General features: G+C 41.1%; 2 protein-coding genes across 7 annotated transcripts; one reads left to right on the forward strand and one right to left on the reverse strand.

The window, feature by feature from the left end:
* Positions 1 to 790: 790 nt before the first annotated feature.
* Positions 791 to 13273, forward strand: lamp2 (lysosomal-associated membrane protein 2). Of its 4 annotated transcripts, XM_085179505.1 has the most exons (10): positions 792 to 984; positions 3799 to 3911; positions 5586 to 5796; positions 5886 to 6047; positions 6137 to 6307; positions 6356 to 6504; positions 6602 to 6712; positions 7055 to 7109; positions 7194 to 7361; positions 11026 to 11987. In XM_085179505.1, exons 1-10 carry the CDS (start codon positions 945 to 947, stop codon positions 11166 to 11168), a joined length of 1323 nt encoding a protein of 440 aa, XP_085035631.1. In that variant the 5' UTR covers positions 792 to 944; the 3' UTR covers positions 11169 to 11987. The 4 variants fall into 4 exon arrangements, with proteins under 4 accessions (XP_085035613.1, XP_085035631.1, XP_085035603.1 ...); XM_085179487.1 differs by lacking the exon at positions 11026 to 11987 and adding an exon at positions 12122 to 13273 and having other exon boundaries at positions 791 to 984; positions 6137 to 6504; XM_085179477.1 differs by having other exon boundaries at positions 6137 to 6504.
* Positions 13274 to 16298: 3025 nt separating this feature from the next.
* On the reverse strand, positions 16299 to 23882 carry atp1b4 (ATPase Na+/K+ transporting subunit beta 4). Of its 3 annotated transcripts, none has more exons than XM_085179531.1 (9): positions 23779 to 23862; positions 23004 to 23060; positions 22267 to 22483; positions 20627 to 20755; positions 20409 to 20513; positions 19873 to 20072; positions 17594 to 17650; positions 17410 to 17502; positions 16299 to 17331 (listed from the first exon to the last, which is right to left on the reverse strand). In XM_085179531.1, exons 1-9 carry the CDS (start codon positions 23845 to 23847, stop codon positions 17170 to 17172), a joined length of 1089 nt encoding a protein of 362 aa, XP_085035657.1. In that variant the 5' UTR covers positions 23848 to 23862; the 3' UTR covers positions 16299 to 17169. The 3 variants fall into 3 exon arrangements, with proteins under 3 accessions (XP_085035657.1, XP_085035649.1, XP_085035642.1); XM_085179523.1 differs by lacking the exon at positions 23779 to 23862 and adding an exon at positions 23194 to 23399; XM_085179516.1 differs by lacking the exon at positions 23004 to 23060 and having other exon boundaries at positions 23779 to 23882.
* Positions 23883 to 23929: the final 47 nt, after the last annotated feature.

The following is a 23929-nucleotide window of genomic DNA, read 5'->3' on the forward strand; positions in this document are numbered from 1 at the left end:
GAGGCAGTAAACATACATGGAAATACAGTTAATAAGGGGATTTTTTTTTTTCCTTTTCTTAAGGACATGACTTTCAGATTGTGACCATTGACTGTAGATAGTTTTAAGCCTCCAGGTTGTTTAGTCCTGCACTAGTCCAATTTGCTCAAATCTTTGTCAAAGGCCATTGCTCACCATGTCGAGATATGCCAACTTTATAGCTAATAGGTCTTTGAGAATTGGAATCTCCTTGGTGTAAAAATCCAAATTTATGCATGCCAAACTGGCATTTTTTTTATAGATCCAACTAAAGACACAAGAACAAATGATATGCATTTTTTTGACAGGCTGCTAATAACAAGCTGCCTAAAGACAGTTTGAAATTGGTTCTTTTCCAAGTTGTCATGTTTATCCCTCGAGTTAGGTCCCTTTTTATGCTTGAACAATTAATAAGTCGGTGTTAAGTGGCTTAACAAACCAGGAACCGCACTGAAAATGAGTGAAAAGGCGGTCAATGTCCAAATAACAACACTGAAAGATCTTCAGAAAGCCTGGAAAACTATTACTCAAGACCACTTCTGAAAAATGGTCTCAAAACGTTTGCACAGCAGCGTATTTCTCGTGAAAGTTCACTTTCGTTAACTGAGAAGCCGAGCCCGGCATAAAGGGAGATATCTAGTCACCCTAATTATAATAGTATGAAATCATTGGTGAAGATTTTATGAGGCGCCATTAAACACTTAGGTTCGTGTGAGCTTTAAAGTGCTCACGGGCCAGTAATTAGTCCATCAACGAGATTTAAATAGGGCCTGGCTCCACACCTCTTATAGGGCTGGCACGTCGGCGTCTGTCATATGACTGTCATTTCCTGGTGTCGTCGGTGGTAGCTGCATCCAAACACCACTGACTGAGCGTCTCCGTCGGTCGTTTTCTCTCCAGTGGCTGACCCTGAAAACTGCCCAGCCATGATGTATCGCTGCCTTTTCTTTTTTGTGTTTGGAATCGGTAAGTGTCTTCAAAATAGCTTAACGTAAAGAAGGGGGCAGGGGGGGAAATCGCTCTGTTTCTGAGAAGTGGCGTGATTAAACTTCTGGGACACGCCGGGCCTGTCGCTTCAGGGCTAAATATTACTGTTGTTCTGGAAAGGGAAAATTACAGAGTATAAACGTAGTTGAAGATATGTGTTCAACTGCACAGACGTAAACGTGTTTGCTTAGAGTGAGTATAAAGTACAGGCCTTAAGCGGTTCAGTCGTGATGGTTAGCTGTCGTAGCTTCGTGGCTAATTGTTACATACGTCAACACTAAACTGAAACGCAGCCAAGCGGTCGCATGTAGCTTTCAGATTTACACCTATATAGATAGCTGCTTATTTTATTACCAGGAAAAAAACTAAACAAAAAAACAGCAACAAAAAAACTCAAAAATAAAAAGTAGCTATTTCTGCGTTTATTTTGTAGCTAATGTTTTGGACAACTATTGCTAGTGTCTGATGGCTTGGTGATTAGATAACACCAGGTTTGGAAGCGAAAGTTCCAGTTAATCATGAAGCCTAAGCCCGTCGGAGTCCTATCCTCTGCTAGATAATACTGGCCTAAAACAGTTCAAGGTTACAAAAGCAGAAATGCATTAGAAAGTGCGACATTAAACGAGCCGTGGGTCCGATAGTTAGCATTAGCTTTTTGACAGTTTGCTGGAAATTGGCACGTGACCGTGAAGCGGAAACGATTTACCGTAGAGCTAAAGTGTAGCATAAAAAGCTAAGCAAATGCCGAGTAGAACTACAGATATGGATTATTGAAGAGTCTTTGATTTTACAGACGCTTATTTGAAGTGAGATTAAGTGACGATAACTTCTAATTGCTGGGCTTAGCTGGATAGATCGCTGTTTGTGTAATAGTTTTTCTGGAAAGTTCTCATCTATTGCAGGCTGATACGAAAATATGCCCCCTTATCGGATTTTTTTTTTTTTTTTTTTTTTTTAGCCCTGTTGCAACTATGCTGTGTACCTTCTTACTCTGATAATACTGGGTTTGTTAAGGTATAGCTGAGATTGTATATCTGCCTGTTAGGGAGATTTCATAAACACCTGTGTGTCTTGTGGACTTTATAGGTTTATCACATTACCTGCAAACCTGAGATGATGACAGAGCATGCTGTTAAAACCACAGCTGCCTATAACTGGACTTCGGCCTTTGTTTAATTGCACGCGCATTTTTGTGGTCTGGAGTATCTTGAACATTTAAGTCTGTATTTGTAGTTGTGTGGGAGTTTTTATGGTGAATTAATGAAGAAAAAAAAGATTTCAAATGACTGTAAACCAGTAATGTGTTCAGAAAGCAACTCTTAAGTTGTCAGTGTAGACAGCACACTGGTTCATCTCTTGAGTCGGGTGACTTGTTTGTCATGCTTGGATGATTCATAGGTCAGTGTCAGTTGGTTTCACAAAGGACAAGCATTTCTCTGAAAATAGTCAGGTTTAAGAACAGGACTAAACATGAATGACATGTCCAAAGAGAAACTTTGAAAGACTTTTAGGAAACTTGGAGAAATATTACTCAAAGCCACTATATTGTGTCTTTTTGAAAAGTCCAGGACTGTGTTTGGTCTAGACCGACGGAAACTGAGACCTTTGGACACCATAATGCTGACACTCCTTTGCACTAGAGTCGCATGATTTATTTATAAAAAAAAAAAAAAAAAAAAAGGGGGGGGGGGGGTTAAAAATCTAGGCAGGAGTTAAATATTTATATATGCCTTGGAAAGTTCCTGGCTACCCTGCAATAACAGTGTTTGCTTTAACAGATACTAAACTGGAACATCTTTTAGAAAGGAAAACAGATAATCCCATCAGACTACTATGGAAAACACACTATCAGTTTAACTGATAGGTGATGCAGAACAAGTTTAAGCAAGTCTTAATTCAAGTTTTGTTTTTTGTTTTTTTTTTTTTTGGGGGGGGGGGGGGGGGGTCATGTCATGTGATAAGCTGCTGATAGGTTTTCAGCCCTCAATAATAGGATGTGTTAAACCCCAAGCTTGGTGGCCTAAGCTACTGTGACTAAAGATTGGCTGCTTCCTAGGGTGAACATTATTATTATTATTATTATTATTATTTATGGTTTGCCATGATTAGGCTTGCGTTGGTAACGTCTGTTGCTGTACATCTGTCATCCATGAGTTTGACCTCATTCAGAGAAGGCTGTAATGAAGGCAGGACCTACTATAGGTGTTCTCTCCAGCAAGATGACAAAATGAGGTTGGACAGGATGAACGACTAACTTAGAAAACGTCTTATTTATCTGAGATCCCAGCCTTGATAAGAAAGTTGTTTACATGACCTGCGTAAAACAACATGGTGATTTTGTAGTCAATCTTATCAGTGTTGTAGTTCCACCACAGCAGACATGCATGATCAACATTAATCATTAAATTATGAAACTGCTATAGTGTGTGCTCATTGCGCTCTTACACATTTGCTTTGATTTTATTGCAATGTGCTTTGCTTTTTTTGATCATTTTCCATGAGCTACAGCTTCCTGAACACATGACCAGTCACATGAAAGTGACAACACACTTGGTATTGGACTTTTTTTTATTTTATTTTTTTTTAAATGAGGGTGGATTGGTGTGGTTTTTGTGAGACCCTGTAATCAAGTGATGTCATCTTTATAACTTTGCCCACTTGTTGCTCTGAAGGGACTGACTCCATCCCCTCATCGACCTTTTAAAGCATAAAATGTCACAATTAATGTTTCTTATGAGTAAGAATTGTATGTACAGAAGAAGAAAATACTAAGTATACCCCTTTTCTTTCCAGTGTTCCAGCTATCACATGGCATTGAGTTCAATGTCACAAAAGATGGAAAGTTATGCCTCTATGCCAATCTGGAGCTCACATTCTCGGTCACCTATGAAGATCTTGACAACCTGGTGAGTGTTTTTGTCTTAGCGATGTGAATCACGATTCTTAAGTCTACAGCAGTCCATATAAATACTGTGATGGCAGCTCTGCTCTTATCAGACCACTTTAGCTGTGACAGTGTTTTTCCAGTCCTCATGTGAAGAGGAAATGAGGAGTTCCCTGAAACAAATTTTTGCTATTCAGTATTTTAGTTGGTGTTTTCCTGGTGGCTATCCTGCTCTTGCAGTGGTGTCCCATGAGGTGTTGTTTAAGTAATCTCAAAGTTAATTTTTGTTCGTTCTTTTAAACCCTACAATCTGATCTGTTTATCAAAATGTTACTTTTTAAACGGTTTTCATATCTTAGTGGGGACATCTAATTGACAAAATGCTTTTCCTAGCTGCTTACCCTAACCATAAAAAAGATACCTAATCTTAACCCTTAGGTTAAAGTTAAGTTTAGGATAATTGTAACCCTGACACTAAAACCCTATTGAGTTTCAAAGGCCTTCAACCTTGTTGGGACAGTCATTTTGTCCCCGTAAGGGCTGTTGGTCCCATAAGTATAGTAACATTCCAATTTTCGGTCCCCACAAAGATAAGTAAACATGGTGTACACACTTTTTTTTTTTTTTTTAAATGACAAGCTATAATAAAACAGATCCCCACAAATGATTTGTTTTAAAACTTGAACATTTTCCTACATTTCTCAACATCAGTCCATTAAAATGCTTCTAAAGAGTGTAATCAACATGGGGAGGGGAGAAACCCTGTTTGCAAATCAGGAGGCATTTACATACTCTGTGCTGTTCGGGCTTGTCAGGGCAGGTGAAAGTTAAACGAATTTCCACTGCTCTTGAAGCCTGCAGGATGAAGGATGGGTGCTAGTCATGTTGCTAGTCTTGATTTAACAAATGTTAAACTGCTATCACAAACTCCTGTCAAGTGTTAATAGACTAGGCTACTGTTGGCTAGTAGTTTCTAGTGTTAAATAAGCTTAATTTCTAATCTCTATGAACACACACGACAGAACTGGTTAATTTTGACTTGTGGTTTTCAGAATCTGCTTTTGTGCTGATCATTGGCTTTGACTGTATGTTTTACTTGTATTTGTTTTTTAAAAAGGGAAAAATATGGACATGTTGGCATAATTTAAAATCTAAAGCTGATTGGAGGTGGTCAGTAATCACTGACTGAAAATTAGAAGCTTTCTTGTTTTGCTCATAGATAGAAGATGATGCAGCTTCTGAGTCTAAAAAGTGAAGCCCTAGCAGAAATGTCTTGACACGGCTTTCTCTTTAATGACCAGCAGGGGGTCCCTCCTGGTTGAAGACATTTCTGTCCCTTGCTCTGTGACATCAGGAACTGCTTTCATGACAACTTCATGGTTTCTAGCACTAATGTCATGTGATTGAAGTTTATTTTGGTAATTGGTCACAAAAGGCTAGTCAATGACCGAACCCTGGAGTGACTCTTCAGCCTAGGTTGTGACTGCGACAGCGCTCAACTTGAGGATTCACAATAGCCATTCTGATGACCTGCATCCATCTTTCATACTATCCGAGCTTACCCCTTGCTTGATTAGCTGTGGATCAATCTTGTTATTAATTTGAACTGTATTCTGTTTTGCCCATCTCAGAAGTTAATGTTAAACTTGTCACGTGTGTCAGATTAAGTTCCTATGATTTTTTAACTGTCTTTCAGACTCAGACAGCTGTGTTTGCTTTAACTGATGACGCCAATTCAACTGAAAGTACATGTGATGCCAAGCACTCATTGCTGATGCTGAATTTTGGAGAGGGTCACTCTTTTAGTATGAGCTTCTCCAAGATTGAAGAAAGTTACGAAGCGGACGTAGTCACCTTTAAATACAATCGCGGCGACCCTGTCCACTTCCCTAACTCCAAATCAAAAGGTAACGTCTACATCTCGATGTGTATTTATTTAAAAAAACAAAAAAAAACCTTGTTAACAGATCTTCTTGGACTTTTCTGGATTTGTTAGAACCTGGTTTGGCAACGGGGCTTCCTGAAATTAAAAACATAGGCATGGATACCTGCTACTCGTGCAAAAGTGAGGACCTGATCGCAAGTGGTGATGTCAACATCACGCTGTGGGATGTGCAAATACAGGCTTTTATCAGTGATGGCAGCAAGAGTTCTGAAAGTAAGTACGCGAGCTGTGACGCAGCTCATCCTGGCTGTAGCGTTTTGTACGTTTCTGTTAATGTGTTCTTCTGTTTTCTCCTCGCACAGTAAGCTCCTGTCCTGCAGATCAACCCACCTCAAGTACACCAACTGCTGCCCCTAATACCACCACTACTGCTGCTGCCCCTAATACCACAACTACAACTGTCCCTACCACCGCCCCTAATACAACCACACTTGCTCCTAATACAACCACAATTGCCCCCAACACAACAGTCCCTACTGCCGCCCCTAATACAACCACACTTGCCCCTAATACAACCACACTTGCCCCCAACACAACTACGGCTGTCCCTACTACCACCCCGGTACCCACTCTCCCTGTACCCAGTACTGGGAACTACAGCATCAAGACTGAAAATGGCACAGTCTGTCTGCTGGCCAACTTTGGCCTGCGCATTGGTTTTAAAGGCGAGGTAGGTTTCATATACTCACAATTGTAACCCCCCCCCTTCACAGATAATTTATCATTTATTGAGTTTGCTTCTGTTCTGTCTGGCTTAAAATTTACAGGAAATGAATTTGAATCCCAATATGGCCACTGTCAATGGATCATGTGGTGTCAACAGCAGTGAGCTTCTTTTGGCATCTAAAGAAATGACTATCAAGTTTACCTTTACCAATGTAAGTCCTCAGAGATAAAATCACTTATCCATGTTGTCAAACTTACCAAGGGTCACACTGCACGTATACTTAGCCATTTTACTGTCCTTAACGTGACAACTCCACTTCCAGGAAAACAAAAAAGTAAAGGGTGGTTATGTAACCTTGTATTATCAGTATTTATTTCAGTGACGGGAGGTATGTAAACCTGAAGTTATAAAACTCATTAATTAAAGAGGAAAAAATGCTAAGTGCTTTTCTTAAATCTGTGTCAGTGACGGGTATTTAAGAGCTTTTGGGGAATGCTGTTAACTTCAAAATGAAGCCTTCAGTTTCCCGTTTTCTGTTTCTAAACGTTTACAGGACACAAAGAAATTCCGCCTGCATGATCTGAGCATCACTGTCATCACGAGCTCTGGTAACTAAGATTCTTGTATAATCACATGCACCAGGCAATGCACTGAGAAGAAGGCAAACTATGTGCTGTCTTTCTTCCTTGAAGGTAATTTTTCTGTGGAGAACTCCAGCCTCAATCTGTGGGAGGCATCCATCGGCAGCTCCTACATGTGTAACAAGGAGCAGACTTTCAACATCACCGACACGCTCGCCATCTACACCTTCAGCCTGCATGTGCAGCCCTTCGGAGTGAAAAAGGGTGTTTTCAGTACAGGTAGGTTATTTTTGAAATCTCCTGGTGTACAGACCGTGGCTGTGATCATGATCAGAATAAGGCAAAAAAAAAAAATTATTTTATGGATTTATCAGTGCTGGTTAACGGGTTATTATTTAGGGAAGACATTAAAAAAGAGAAAATTCTAGTTGGTGTTTTAAGAACTGTTCAGTAATCATCCTCTCCCAAACCAGGCTCACAACTGTGCATAGTTGTGGATCTGTGACATGCTAGTTTTACCTGTTGGAGTTTGGACCCAGACCTCAATTTCATAAGATTGGTGACTTTAAAACAAGTTGTCTTGCATAAATTTAAAAAAAATAAGGGAACCTCTAAGGTTCTCTTCATAGTGCCAACAAATCTCCCGTGTAGTGCTTTTCTTTTGGTGCATTGCATTTTTGTTGCTGATAAAATGTTTAAGGTAATCGCCACCATGTGTAATTGCTGGAAGACTTATCGTATCCAATCTAGGAGAAACACAGCACCTTTAGACACAGTTGTTATCCTGTTAATTTATCACTCACTGTTGCACATGTTTGCTGCTGATTAGCCATTACTGGCTAATCAGCAGCTGTGGGTGAATGACTGAATGTAGTGTAAAGCGCTTTGGGGTCCTTAGGGACTGAGTAAAGCGCTATACAAATGCAGGCCATTTACTGCTCTTTTAATTGTAACAGAATGACTTATGTTTTATAGTTGATGGTTAATGTGTGCACTGGCTAGGTTAACATTTGTGTGACTGCACTGAAATTCCAGATGGAAGCGGTAAAGATCAGTGCTGTTGCAAATCAAAATCTAATAGTATTTACTATCAGTATCGGTTCTTTGAGAACTACAGGCAGTGTTAGCACGTTAAATATCTGCATATAGAAAGAATTTGGGTGCCCCAAAGTGAGTTTTATACAGTTTACTGACATCACTGAAGGAAGCTGTGCTTTTTATTGCCTTTGTAGTCTTAAATTAAAGCACTAAACGTCATGAAAATGAGGTCTGGTTCATCCACCTAATTCATAAACATCTGCAATAACATCTGTCATTAAGTCTTGAATTGAAAGAAATGAGATTTTGGTGTCGTGTGCTCTAAAAACAAACTACAGATAATCTGACCTGTTGTCCTGCTGCGTCACACGTCTGTCTCACAATGTTTTTAAATCACAAACACACTGTTCTACCTGCTGACTGACTCTCTCTTTATCTGCAGCCCATGAATGTTCAGTGGACGACCCCAACATCTTAGTCCCAATCATTGTTGGCGCTGCTCTGGCTGGCTTGATTCTCATTGTAGTGATTGCTTACGTGATTGGTCGAAGAAAGACTTACGTTGGATATCAGACTCTTTAAATTCATATTGCAGTCGATCTTGTGATGTTATGGGGGTTCCCAAGCCTGGTCCTTGGCCTTCATGGTCACACATTCAGGAGTTGGTCTAAACCTAAATCTACAGTTTTGTGAAACGGCATCAGTGTGGAGGGGAATCAAAATTTACTGTCTGATCATTGAGGTGTAACGTTTTGGTTATTTCATAAAGATGCAGGATTTTCTCTCAAGGACCAGACTTGTCTACCCCCCAAGTGTTTGTGGTGTCTTTTTGTTTTCCTCATGTTTTTTGTTTTCACCTGAATGTCTTTTCTGTTATGCTTTTTTTTTTTTTTTTTTTGTTAATGGGCAAGTGCAAGATCTATCAAGCATTTGTTTAAATTGGATATCTGGTCATGCAAAAGTCTACCATTACCTTTTCATAAACGAAACCCCCTGAAGGTCTTCCACATTTCAAGCACAAGATGTGACCATGTAATTGGTTTCTGTAGGATCCTGCACTTGCTCAGCGTACATTCCCTTTTTTGTTTATGTCTTTAAAACATGTTTTTTTGTTTTTAACCCCATTGAAAATTTGTGGAAATCAATTGAAAACCTCAATGTCACAGCAGCTTTTTTTCCTCCCTCCCTGGAAGTTCATTAACAGATGAATGTCTGCTCCTTTTAAAAGGCTGTAGATGAACAGGCCTTAGTCCATGTTTGCCCCTGTAGAGCAGGAGAAACATAAGATATTTGTCCTGGTTATGTGGCTCCAGTTATGGCATTGAACATATCAAGTAAGAGAAAAAGCACACATGGCGCTAATGACTTTAACAATGGCTCACCAACAAATTATTATGAAGACCCCCAGAGTGACAAACCTGTGTGATGAAGCCATCGTTGGTCATTACATTTGCACATGCTCAACCTGAAAGTTGTGTGGGGCAGTTTTCTCTTCCTCCCCCTCAGAAGACATTTTGGCATTATGTTTAGAAAAGGGATCGTACTATTGTGTAGATATTCGCTTTCAGCACAGATGATTCTGAAATGGGGATATTTACATGTAAATGCACTTAAACACTCTTTATATTCTTCTTGCTTTGACTCTGCTGTCACATGATCTCACCTGTGTAAAATTCTGGGCTTTGGCCTGAGCTCTGCGGGTGGCTGCTGCTGGATCAGTGGGTGTTAAAGCCCCTGAAAACTTTGGGTTCAGAGCTCTGCATCTTTAGATATGTCACTGAACTGAGTAGGAATGACGACAAATGGTGCAGAAATGGTTTGACGTGTTGGGAAACTTGCACTTCTCGTGCATCTCTAGCTCACAACATGACACGTTCATGTCATGTTTGGTTCATCTGTGTGCTACAACTCTTAAAGTCAGTCCAGTTTTCCAAATGCCAAACTGTTTGTTAGGTTTCAGCTTGCCTGTCTCTTTAAGACCTCAGGCTGTAGTTTCATCCAATTATTCTAATGTGCAAACAACTGCCAGGATAACTTTAATTGGTTTGCTGAAATTAATGATAACTTGACATTAAATGGATTTTTAAAGAGGCTGAAAGTAGGTTTTCAGGACCTTTCAAATCAGGGATTGGATCAGAGTAGCAGTCGGTATTGCAGGCCACAGAATGTTCTTTGTAATGACAGAAAGGCTGTGACATGACAGTAGCTGTATGTTAATTAAGCAGAGTACTGTGTTTATTGTTCCAGCTTGTCGCAGCCAGAAATCATTACTTTTTTTTTTCCTAAGATGCTTGTGAAATTTTGCTTTTTCCAGGTCACTGTATATGCGTCTAGTTAATGGCACTTAAATAAGAGCTTTGACTTTTGCTTGTGATTGTTGCAGTTTGTATTTCAGCTTTGTACAAGTTGCCTTAATGATGACAATGTTTTGCAGCATTAAGAGTTTTAATTAGACATTTGTCAAATCATCTAACAAGCTTTGCTCAATAACTTTGTCCCGTGCATTCAGTAACTCACTGCTTACTCGCTGCGTGGTTTTCGGCTGCTTAATTTCCCTCCACTCGTGGAGGAGAACGCGCACACACATAAAGGGAATCTGTGCTGCAAGACAATCTGTTGTTGTGTGTTATGTGGATGCAACTGATTTCCTCTGCATTCTCTCATGCTGTTAGCTATAATAAATTGGATTTCAAATTGTGTCAACGGAGCTTTTTAGTGTTTTCTACAGAAATAAAAGAATGTGCTGTTGAACCACTTGAGTAAATGTTTATGCTTTTAATACCTGGGAGATTTACTTGTCAGACCACTTCTCTCTTTCGGCTGTTCTCTCAGTAACCATATATATTTATGTCCTATGTTAAGCCTGTGAGACATTCACCTCTCTGCTCTCTTCACTCCTGTTTAGCTGAGGAATGCCTGGCTGATGGGGAGAGCTTCCTTGTTCCCATAGCTGTCGGAGTTGCCCTGCTTGTTCTCATTCTTATTGTTCTGCTGGCCTACTTCATCGGAAGAAGGAGAAGCATGGCCACCGGCTATCAGTCTTTCTAATTTCTCATTTAGAGCTTTCAGCTACACAAAGGATAGTTGCTGCCTTTGACTAATTGTGGGGAAAAACTACCATTATGTGTTGTATATGTAGTGTTGATAGGTGTTCAGATTGCCTTTTTGCTGAGAGCCAAATTGACGCTGTTCTGTCTGTAAATTTGAAGCTACAGTTTAGCCTCGCATAAAGACGGGAAACGGTGAGACTGCATCTTTAAATTTAACTGAAGCCAGCAGCTCAAAAGATCGCTTAAGCTGGTTTTCTACATGATTCCTACCCTGAACTCTGCCGCACTTCGGCTGATACAGAAACTGCCAGCTCCTTAGAATAAAGGCTGTGTGATGTTGATCTAATGTAACCATGAGTGCCGTGTAAACCAGGCAGTACAGTAGTGCCACCATTTCTTGCAGAAAATGTTGTTTTTAAATGTTTAAGATGCACAAATTAAGCAGAATAAATCTGAAGATCTAAATTTCTTGGCTGGCGGTGGTTAGATTCAGAAATCCTTTGGTTTTTTTGTTTTGTTTTTTCTCTTCATGGCAACAAACAACTTGTGCATATTAAAATCCACAGGTTGCATTAACGGTCTTTTCAGATTAACCTGTTAATGAGCGGACTTTAAAGATGCTGACATGACCAGTTTCTAGTGTTTATGCTAAGCTGTGCTGACCAGCTTTGTATAAGAGCGGCATTAATTGGGTTTGGCAAAAAGGAGTTTTTGTGTATCTTCCAAACCTCCATCACTTCCTGCACCTACTTTAATAACAATTACACTGACTCAAATCCCTTTGTGTGTTTTGACGTATTTATCACCACCACCACCACCAAAATCAACACTACTGTCATGTTGCTGATTGCAGTTTCCTCTTCCTGCTGCATTTCTAACCCAAACTTCCTCTCTGAGTGTTTTTCCTCCTAAAGCACTAACCTGTCCTTTCTGTGTGTCTCTCTTTGTCAGCTGAAGAGTGCTTCCTGGATTCTGATTTGAGCTTTTTGGTGCCCATCGCAGTTGGCGTGGCACTCAGCTTCCTAATCATCCTTGTGCTTATCTCTTACCTGATTGGTCGGAGGAAGAGTCGCACTGGCTACCAGTCCGTATAATTCAACCCCGCTGCGTCTTCTGCCCCTTACAGCTCTTTAAAAAAAACACCTTCCCAGCACTTTCCTGCCCAGATTTATGCTCTCTTCCGTTTCCCGTGAGACAGCGTCTTCCTAAATAAATAACCTTTCAGCTTATTTCGCAAACCCCCTTTCAAATTTCTCCCCTCCGTTTTGCTTTGATGCCAGTGACTGAATAGAGTACCAAAACATTTATGATCGATATTGCATCGTTTGATTATAGATTGCATGTTTTAAAAGTTAAATTTATGGCTGCGATTAGCCTTCCTCTTCCCCTCCGCCACCCCAGAGAGGCTTTTTGCTCTCGGTTTCTGTGCTGTATAATATATGTGTAAATTCTCTTGTATAGAATGAATGACACTGATTTTTGATGACATGAATGTACGAGCAAGCTAATAGAGCCACTGTCATTAATTTCCCAGACATTCATATTTTTCCACTGAGTCTCTAATTGTATCACCCGCCATGTAACATGAACCTCTTTTTGATGCACACGCTTGGTCGCTTAATTGTAGCTCAATTAAAGGGACAATAACAGGACACTTAACCAGCATTGGGACCACCTTTGTGTTTAGTTTTGGGTTTTTTTTTTTTGGTTTAATGAGTTTCTCACTCCTGGTAGGAGATTTCTATTTTCCTGAAATGTACATTTGTTTACACATGAGTACTTGTTGAGTTAATCATGGTGGTGTCCCCTCGTAACCCTGTGATATTTGAAAAAGCTCAAACGCAGTAGACTCAGGCTTACACCGATCACCCGGATCAAACCGCATACTACCCCATCCATGTCATAGTACACTAACGACAGGTGAAGTTCAGGTGTGAAGACGGCGTTTCCTTCCGGTCACTCCCCGACAGTTTCGTGCCTTTCTGTTGTGCACCTCTCGAGTTGCTTGCTTGAAGCTTGTCTCCATCTGATGAAGAATGTGATGTGATGAGCTTGTTTGACACAAGTGGGGAACAAATTAAATAAAGTTTGGTTCTTCTTTTGTATCATTGTCATTTTTTATTTTTTGAAACGGTTTCTACTTTGCTTTACTTGGTGCAGACTTGGCTAGAAAAACTCATCTCCTGCCTGCTGTCCCTTGATGCTTAAAGCAGGGTCCTTTTAAAGTTAAAAATCGTCAGTGATAATGTTGTTCTACTTTATGCTCTGATGGTTTTAACATTTTATCAGCTGACTTTACAAACCCTCTGGATGTGTTGGCAGTCCACATTTTATGATAATCAAACCATTTAGTTCAAGACTTTTAAAAGATGTGAAACCAGATCATGTTGTATTTGTTAGCCCGACAGCATCCTCAGAATACTTCAGGTGAAGCACTCTACCTAGGTTAATATTAAATTAGAGGAGCATAAACATCAGGCCTCTAAATGTTTGGGGGGGGTTCTGAAAAATGTTTCAGAAAATGTTCACACAACGTTGGCAAACATTACCACCTCCTCCTTCTGTCAGTTACTCCTTTTAGGGATCGCCACCACAGATCACCTGAGCAGCTTCCACCTCTGTCACACCAACCATCTGCATGTCCTCCTTCACTACATCCATGGATCTTCTGTGGTCGTTCTTGTTTCCTCCTAGCTGGTCGCTCCATCTTTAACCCCCTTTATCCAATATATCTACTGTTGCTCCTCTGCACACATCCAAACCATCTCAGCTTTGTTCTCTAAATTTGTCTCCAAGTCACTCACCCTGCGCTTTCCTTCCTCTTCAGCTCAGCCTCGTGTCATCATCACCGAACCATACATCAGAGCTGGTCTCGCTACTCTTCTGTCATGAATCAGCCCTGATGTTCTTCAGCCTGGTTGCACTCTATTCACCTCTCTCATGCACTGCCCATTGCTTTGGATGGTTTACCTCAAGTATTTCAAATTGTCCATCTTCACTGTTACACCTGTCTCCCTCGTATTCACACGCATGTATTCTGTCTTGCTTCCACTGACCTTCATTCCTCTTCTTTGCAGAGCATTCCTCCATCTCTCCAAGCTCTTTCACCTGCTGCCTTCTCTCCCTACAGACCACAATGTCATCTGCAAACGTCATACTCCACAGAGACTCGTGCCTGACCTCATCAGATAAACTGTCTACCACCATAGCTTTATGGTCAGGATTCATTTAACCTTAGACACACTGAACACCTAATGGGTCTTCACCCAACCTGTGCTTAAGGTCACATTTGTCAGTGGACTGTAATTTTGATTAGTTTAGTTTCTTGTCAACCAGTGACAAGAAAACATGTTACTCTTTTAGTACTAAAAAAATTAAAATAACCTGTGAACCTGATGAGCTGCTACATCACCAACATGCTAGTTTAAAAAAGCATTCCTCTAATGCAGGGATATCAAAGTCATTTTATACTGTGGGCCACATACAAGCCACTTTCATTTTAAGTGGAACAGCAAAACACTCCTGTCAGGTTAAGATGTTTACCTTCAAATGTAATATATGTAATATATCTTAATATACAAAAAAGAAATGCAAATCAGTTTGGTTTTTTTTGTTAACTGACAGAAAAATGTTCTTTTCAGAAAAAAATTGGAAATTTTCTTTCCTTTAATTGATCATCTTTTAGTTAATTACTTTGGTGTAGTAAGGGTGGAGGCCTTTATCATTTAGAAATGTTATAAAATTTAAAATGTTTTATAAAAAGCCATCTAGTGGGCTTGAGTGGCATTCTTGCTGGGCCATTTCTGGCCCCCGGGCCTTATGTTTGACACCACTGCTCTAACGCAATCTGTTAATTTTCATTTTCGTTTCATAATGTTTGGAGGATGTTTTCCCACCTTAATATCATTGTGGGAATGTTTCATAAAAGATTAGAGTATAATCTGGTACTTAAAGCCACGCTCAACATGCTGCAGGGAGAATGTGATGTCTTAGTTTAACTTTTAACGTTTCAGGAACGTTATATAAAGAAACAAATCTACCCTCTCTGTGTTCTTTGAATAATTAATTAAAACATATAGGTGACTATTGCCAGTGTCGTAGGAACTTTCCCTACAATTTCGAGAGTCTTGTGACTAAACTGCATTCAAAGGTTAACGGGCGTAAACATTTACACTGCTGAACGATCAAATGGCCTAAACTGTGACTTTGGCGACCTGCTTTTTATGACCTGTAACAAGCACACACAGCCGTGACTCTCATGCCAGCTACTGACATGAAAACAAGTTGACCCTGGAGTTGCACAATGCTGAACTGATATGGAGACGAGTATCAATGCTGACTTTGTATAAATGGGTTTCTGACGTTTTATCTGAACTTGAAGCAAAAATGTAGAAAAAGCATTAGAGTGGTACCCCAACACAGCGCGTTGTTGACAAAAGAGAGACAAAGAGCTGCTGCTCTGGGGCATGAAAAGCTAAGAGAGAAGTATAAAATGAAACACGATCCTCCCTTTGGTGGAGCCCCCTCTTGTTAATCTCTTATTACTCTTCAGTTCCTGGATGCCTGCAGTTGTTTTACCCTAATCCATGTCAGGGCTTCTTTAGCCAACGTTTCAACCTGCTTCCATGTCCTGTGCTTGGGTCCTCATTATACCTCCAATTACACATTTTACTAGAATTAAATTTTTGTGGTTAACGATTCAAAAAGTCTGAGAACAGATTCCTTACACTTACCCTCCAGTGGATGGTAAGTGTGTTGATTGGCCTCTTAAAACACAGCTGTTGAGATGCCAATAAAGTCGGTACTGGAAATTTGAATGTACGTAATGAGTCTCACTCTAGAATGATGGATTTAAAGTTGTTTAGAAACGCTTCCCAAACTGATGGGCAGCAATAATTACTTCTCTAAGATCTGCTTCTGTCTTTCTTGCTTGGTTTGTGGTTAATCAAGTGCATTTTGCATTTGAGCAGCAGCCTCTTACTTCTTAAGGAAGCATTAAGTGCAGCTCTGTATAATATGACATTCTTTAAAAATATGAGACTTCTGCAGTAAATCAATTTAGATGTTTTAGCAACATGTCAGAGTCTGTGCAGGCTGTTAGTGATGTGGAAGAAAAACGTGCAGTACATACCAGAACACTGTATTTATTGTAAGAGCTATAATAGGAATAAATACAACACTGATACCAAGTTTAGTAGCACAGTTCAGGCATGATTAATACTATCACAAAATAGTTATAGCATAATTAAAACGGTGCAGACCTTTGACGAACTATTTCACAGCACAGTGCGTCTCTTTATTGATCAGTCATGTATAGTATTTCATTTTCCAAAGCGAATGTTTTTTACAAAAGAAGAAGTGATACTTTATCATAAATGTATAATACTGCTCTATTCAACAAAAATATAGTAATCATGTATTTGCATTTATTATGTCTTTTTTTTTTACTGTGTAAGTACAGTACAAGTCCTGCTTTCAGTGTTTGCATGATAGTTCTTTGAATTCTTACAATATACATGTTTGAAAAATATAATGCAAAACAAATTAGTACACTCGGTCGCACAAAAATGTGCACAAAAACATACGATCTAACCTGAAAACACTCTAGTTCCCTATTAATGTTTAATTCATAATTGGATTTGCATAGCCAGAAACTCTAACTAATGGGCAGAGTGTGATTTAGTGTGATTAATCTCACTAATCATTACAAAATATCAGGAATCGAACAGGAATAACTCGCTCTAGGCACTCGTTCCTGTGCTCAGCGCTGTTTGTTGTGGGTGCAGGTGCCAGTAGCACGCTCGTGGTACAAAGAAACAACAAAAAACACGAGTAAATACCTACTTCTTGAGGATTTTGTTTCACAGCAGAAGATATTTAAGTGAAAGACGAGGACAGGGGCAAATTACATATCTCGTGGAAAATAACGCTTCAATATAAATCTTGTCTCGTGAATGTTTTCCTGCCTCGTCTTGTGAGCGTCCTGCGACACCTTCGCCTTACGCTCCGACCTCCAAGGAGAAGGTCACGCTGCCCAGGTAGCGGTCGGTGGGAGAATCGTTAATGATGCCCTTTCCGTTCAGTTTGCATTGTACTTGGACGTTAGCGCCTTGCTGCACGCCCGGAAAACGCACAGCCACGACTGGTGAAGAGTAGTTTACCTGAGAGAGGAGAGACAGAAGATTAAGACCCGACTGCTGCTGCAGCAGTTCACCGACAATCATGAAACTTTCACTCACATGTCTCAGCTTCCCGTAGTATGGATAATACTTGTTTTCAAAAATGCTTTTGGGAAAAAACTCCATTTCTCCCAAGACTTCTGGTGGTCCTTTCTGAGAGAGAAACGTTGGTTTATTTTATTGACTCACTTATTTTTATACACTTTCAGTCATGAGTCAAAGAATCAAGAAAGAAAAACTGTACCTTAACGCCACAGGTCACATTTATCGGTTTCCCCTGACCAGGTAAGTAACCGAGGATCTATTAAAGAAGAAGAGTAAGAGGGGAAAAGTCTCACTCTGTAAGCACAAATGTAAAGATGCACCTTTCGTACGTTAAAAGTGGATTCATCTGATAATGTCTTTACATTTTAAAGTGAAATATTCCATACTGTAAAATACTGGATAAGAATGGCCTGCAAAGTTTTCAAACATTACAAGAAAAATATGGGCTAGGAAAAAGTGATTTTTTTCAGATACCTACACTTACGGCAGTATTTTACGGAGCCCCGCAGGGGACATGGGAGAAAAAAAAATTAAGACGGACTTTTGCGAGATCTCGCAAAACTAACTCGGGATCTCGCAAAAGTTTTGCGAGATTTCGCAAAACAAACTCGGGATCTCGCAAAACTTTTGCGAGATCTCGCAAAACAAACTCGGGATCTCGCAAAACAAACTCGGGATCTCGCAAAAGTTGAATTCCAACAATGGCGGCAGCTACTTAGTTGTTGTAATTGTCACTGTTTCTGGGTAATATTGCGAGATCTCGCAAAAGTTTTAGCCGCATTCTTCGGACGCTGGCTCGAAGCCGACCGGGCGGTCGAGGCACGATGTGCCGGGAAAGTGGTGTTCCTCCCGGCTGTAGTAAGTCTCGACCTCCCATTAGCGCGAAGCTAATGGGAAGAATGCGGCTAAAACTTTTGCGAGATCTCGAGTTTGTTTTGCGAGATCCCGAGTTTGTTTTGCGAGATCTCGCAAAAGTTTTGCGAGATCCCGAGTTAGTTTTGCGAGATCTCGCAAAAGTCCGTCTTAATTTTTTTTTCTCCCATGTCCCCTGCGGGGCTCCGTAGTATTTGTCCTCAAAAGTGACTAAAGAAATTAATACACAATCCAATGAAATAATTAATCTGATTTCACAAACATACTATAAGGGATGCAAGTCAGTTATCTCTAAACTCTACCAGGGCATATTGAAAAGTAGGGGAACTTCAACAGATTATATAAAGGGAAGATGGGAGAGAGAGTTGTCCTCAGTTATAACTTCTGAGCAATGGGACAATATGTGTGAGACTGCCATTTCAACCTCATCCTCTGCATACTGGCGAGAATTTAGTTGGAAAAACCTGGTACGATTTTTCATAACACCAAAACAACAAACACGAGGAAATTCTTCATGCTGGAGGAGCTGTGGGGAAACTGTTGCAAACCATACCCGCATATTCTGGTCGTGTCGAAAACTTTCTAAATTTTGGGAAGATGTTATATCAAAGATAGAACAGACTATAGGCTTTAAATCAAAACAACGGCCTGTCATAACATTTTATTTAGGAGACCTACCCGAAGAATTAACAAGCAATGACAAATATCTCCTGAAGATTCTTACTGCTGCTGCAAAAAAAGCAATTACTGGTAAGTGGCTCTGTACTGACCCCCCTGTTCTGGACGACTGGTTGAGCATTGTTGAGGAGATTCATAAAATGGAAAAACTTACCTTTTTGTTAAGGCTGCAAGCTAATATTTATACCACAAGATGGGACAAGTGGTTGAAATATATCCGAAATTAGAATGTTGTTTTGTTTTTTGTTTTTTTAATTTAATTTATTTTTTCTTTCTCCTGTTTGTGCCTACTCACATCTATATAAACTTCTACATGCCTCTCCTAAGCTGCTCTTACATCTGTAGATGTGCTGTCAATTCATGAATATAAAGTCATGTTCTCACTGCCAGAATTGCTTTGTGGGAAAAAGCTGTGCTTTCCAGTCGACTGCTTGTTTTGTTATTGTTGTTTTTTGGTTGTTTGTTGTTTTCCTTTTCTGCTGTAAAAATATGTAAAACCTTTATTAAAAACTAAGTAATAAAAAAAAAGTGAAATATTCCAATTTTTTTAATATGGCAAAGCCTCATTTTCTCTCTTGTAGTTTTTCCATCCTGCATTGTTTGCATGCACACACTATGTATCATCTTTGTCCCAAACTGAATTAGATAAGTAGATTTTTTTTTAAAGGCACAACTGATGGTGAGTTTCCTTTGCCCTCTTTGTGGGGCACCGACTGTTTCTGTTTGCAAGAAAAATCATATGTAAATATGTGAAAACATTCAAAAATGTTTCTAATTAGGCATGAAATAAGCAGCCAATGACAAAAGGCTTTCTCTGTCTTACCTAGAATGACCACAAGATGTCACTCACACAGTAAATTGATAGTAAAATTGATTCATAGTACAGTAATCTGGATTTCTGATATTTTAAAATCCATCTTTTTTTACCCGGTTCATTCGAAGGAGGATGCATGGCCTTCCCTGAGAATAGCCAAAGTTGGGGTCCTGCAGCCCTGAACACTGCCCCAACCAGGACCGCTTAAACTGACACGCTTTCCGCTCTGCAGCCTCGTCCAAGTCGTCCTGCATGAAGTATGTCTCCTTATCGCAGGGAATATTCTTCCTCTGCTGAGCAGCATCGTTATACGCTGAAAGTACAGAGCAGAGAGAAACGGGGAGGGAGAATGAGAGAGAGAGGAGGGCATAAATAAACCTTTGCAGTGCCCTGCCAGGCGCAGGCCTCTGATTAAGGAAGCCTGACAAAAGATGATTGTGAAAAAAAAAACCCAGGACTGAATAGCAACCCTCTGCCCACAAAGAGGCTTCCCTTCCCAGCATGCCCTGCAAGGACCAAATAGAAAAAAGGGGGACAAAAGCAGTGAAGATGAGGATTAACCCATTCCATGTCTCTTCATTTTAAACAAACTCAACAACCTTGTCAGACCTCCCAGCTTTGACCGCCGCACCTCCATCGCATCACTCACGTCTTAGATATTCCTCCATAGACCTGGCGTACTTCCTCCAGGATTTGCGATCAGATGCGTTAAAAGCAATCTCATGGCCTTCTAGGTGCGGGGCCATCGTCATACCTGCCAGCGGAGACGCAGAGACAGTCAACTGTGCTGAGATTCAGGGAGAAGCAACAGACAGAAGGACAGCTAGAGGGAGAGAGGAGGTGGTTTGAGTTTGGAGTTATAGTTACCTGGTGGCATCACTCTATCGTTGAAGGTGGGGTGGTAGGGACTAATAGACCACATGAGGCAAAACAAACAGCCGCCAAACATGGCTGCAAGAAACAAATAAAGTGCAGCATAGAAGAGTAGGATGAGGCCTGAATGGTGAGAGTGAAGGAAAAAATAAAAAGAGGCATTAGGGAGCGCTTGCACAAATGTGGATTACATAACAGACAACACAGCTGATAAATTACATCTGATCTGAGTGAAGGGGAATAACGAAGCATAAACAATTCCCACTTTGGTCTGTCTGGACTCCAGCTACTGTCCTTGATCAGGACGGTCACTAATTTGTTTAGGAATAAAAAAGCACTGTGGTCCCCTCGTGTCTGCATTTGCGAATAACTCCACCGGCTTTGGTATGAAACCCACACTTAGCTAAAGCACGGACCTCGTGCCAAAGAAATCTTGAGAAATAGCACTGGTCTGCAATTTTCAATTAACAGTCCATTAGCTACTAATCAAGCTAAACGTGTCCTAAATAAAATGGCTTTTGCTGTGTGGGCAATTTCACAGGGGACTAGCTGTAGCCAGCGTTGCGTCCCCTGAGCCACAAAGGCCTTTCTGTTTGAGCTCAGTGAGAATTCTCCCAGCTGTCCTTTCACTCAGGAACACAGTGAACCTCCGGTTGCCATCGTAGTGAAGGTCTTTTTGCAGCCATAGAGGCACAGCCAGCTCCAAGGAACCCCAATCACCCCACTCTGGTATTGTGTCCCCTCTTACACACTCGTCTCACAGGACACACAGCTCAGACTTCAACTCGGGGTCTTTCTTCAGCGGACACATGGGCCCCACTCTTCCACAAGCGTGCACACACACTGGTTATGTGGCCCGGGGATCCGGCGTCGCAGCTTATGCAAGTAACACACACTTTCCTTAGAAGTTCTTTCTGCACACAGTTGGATCATGTTTGCCATTGTGTGAAAAGGGAGGGGGCTCAACAGCATCACATAGCAACTCCCCTGGTTATACCAAGAGGTTGCTCCATCACCATTGACTCAACAAACTCGTCCAGTGTGTCGCTCATGCCAAAAAAGTTCTCCAGCGCCCAAAGCTCAATTTGGCAGTTCGATTTACAGGGGGAGGGAAAAAGAACATGAACACCTCTACGTGTTTTACTGCAACTGAGAGGCCACAAGCATGTTAAGTTCAGCAATGAGGTCGCCAAGGCTTTGGGAAAGAGGCTGTGGAGAGCATGGTAAGATGTAGAGGAATGTGTTTCCTGGCCAATGTGAGGCCTTGAACAGCGCGTCCCGCTGGGGAATCGTCCCCAGGCAGTCTGTTTTTGTCGGGACACTCTGAATCATCCATGCACCTATGTAAACATCGAGCATGAGGACACACACACACACACTCGCAGCACAGTGAGCTCAGTCACTGGACTGCAAAGACATTTCTCACCCTAAAACTATCCCTGAGTGCATCTTAAAACACACACTCACACACGCACTGAACCATCACGTTTGCATGTTATTTAGGATGATTAACTGTGTTGCACTCAACATTAAAAGTGTCGTTATGGTCATATGCACTAAAAAAAATATATGATACAAAATGTCCCTTCCCCATAACCCAACAGCAGAGATTTTTTCTTTCTTCGTCAACTCACTCCAGCTCTTCCCAGAGCGACCCATGAATTCGTTGGTCTCTGCATTCCACAGGTATGTCTTCAGGTCGTCTATTTTCTGGTGGAGCGTCCTCTGGGGAATCGGCCTGCGCTTCCATCTCTCAAAGTTGAGGTCTTCCTGCTCTAGAGGCTGATGCTCGGCCAGCTCCTCCTGCTCTTCCTCCAGCTCTTGGCCATGCTTGAGTATCACTTTGTGAGGCTGGTGGAAAGAAGAAGAGAAAAAGCCCTCACCACACATATTCTAAACTGCTGAGTTCTACAGTGAAACCTATTTGCTTTTCAAATTACTGCAGGAAAAAAAATGGCATGCCTCCTGATCTGAGTATGACCGATAACATAAACTGCCAGACAGCGCTCTGCATATTAATGAACTGATGGTCCTGTCCTCCGTTTCTGCAAATTATAAACCCGCTGGTGACCTTGTGGCACTCGTTGGGAGAGCTGACCTCCTCTGAGTGGACCCTCCTGCCTGGAGCAGCAGCTGCAGACAGCAGAGCTGGAGGGTCACTCTGACAGCCAGCTGTTACTGAGTCTCAGCATCCAGAGGCCAGGACACACAGATCCCAGAGGAGCCACGGGACACATCATTTGCGAGAGAGAGGCCTTTATAAGAATCTGCTGCTACGGGAGGATGGGAGGGGGGTTGATAACTTTGAGGTTCATCAAAAACGCTCATGAGCCAGAGGGGGAAAAAAGAATAAAATAATCTCAGCACTCACAAGACTTCTAACAAGCTTCTCCTCAGCTCCTCCCTCGGTGGAACTGGGCTCCATATTCTTCGCAGAAAGAAAAGGTGCCAGTTAAACCAACCACAATCCACGGTGTCCATTAAATTACTTTTCAATTCAAAGCCAAGCTATCTGAAATACACAATCTGTGCTCTATCGATGAATGAAAAGTTGGACATACCTGAAGTTCTCTTTTCAATTAAAAAAACACGGATTAATAAGTCGAAAACCCTATTGGCCCCCAGAGGAAAAAAATATTATTTGTCAAAAAGTTTTGGGGGATTTCATTAGAAAGTTTTAGGCGTGCAGGGGGAACCGGGTGCGGAGAGCTTCCCTCAACTAGGCGCGCATCATAGTGAATGAGCGCTGGCCGGAGAAAAGCTGGGGGTGGGATAGAAAGTGCTTTTTCTTTTTTGGGTCCCACAGACGTTTTGGCAGCGGCCTGGATCACAGCACTGCATGCTGTACACGCACACCATCAGCCATTGTCTGCTAAGCTGAAGCAAAGCGTGAATACAATATTTATAGCCTCTCCCAGCACAAGACACTCAATCAGCGCCTGGCTGCGTAGTGTAAATGCGCAAAGATCTTCCAGCAATTAACTATTTTTAAATTCTTAGTTAGATATCTTTGACTCGGGTGTTTATCTAACTTAAATCACAAATCAAATCAAAGTAAATCAATCATTAGATACACTCCACGCAGGTGTGTGCGCACTAATCCATCTGCCGGCACCCACAATTTCAACGGATTACCATAAACTAACCTCTGGTGAAGTAGTCCTCATCCCTGATCCCATTAGCACTCCGGTCACGTACCGTTCTGTTACCCCCATACTAAAGTGGAAGGGGGGAACGTCCCTAAGAAGTTCCCCTCCTCCTTTTACATGAAAAGAGAAATTGCGTCATGGAAAAAGC

This window comes from Neolamprologus multifasciatus, chromosome 2, assembly GCF_963576455.1.
Source record: "Neolamprologus multifasciatus chromosome 2, fNeoMul1.2, whole genome shotgun sequence".
In the NCBI taxonomy this organism is placed as follows: domain Eukaryota; kingdom Metazoa; phylum Chordata; class Actinopteri; order Cichliformes; family Cichlidae; genus Neolamprologus; species Neolamprologus multifasciatus.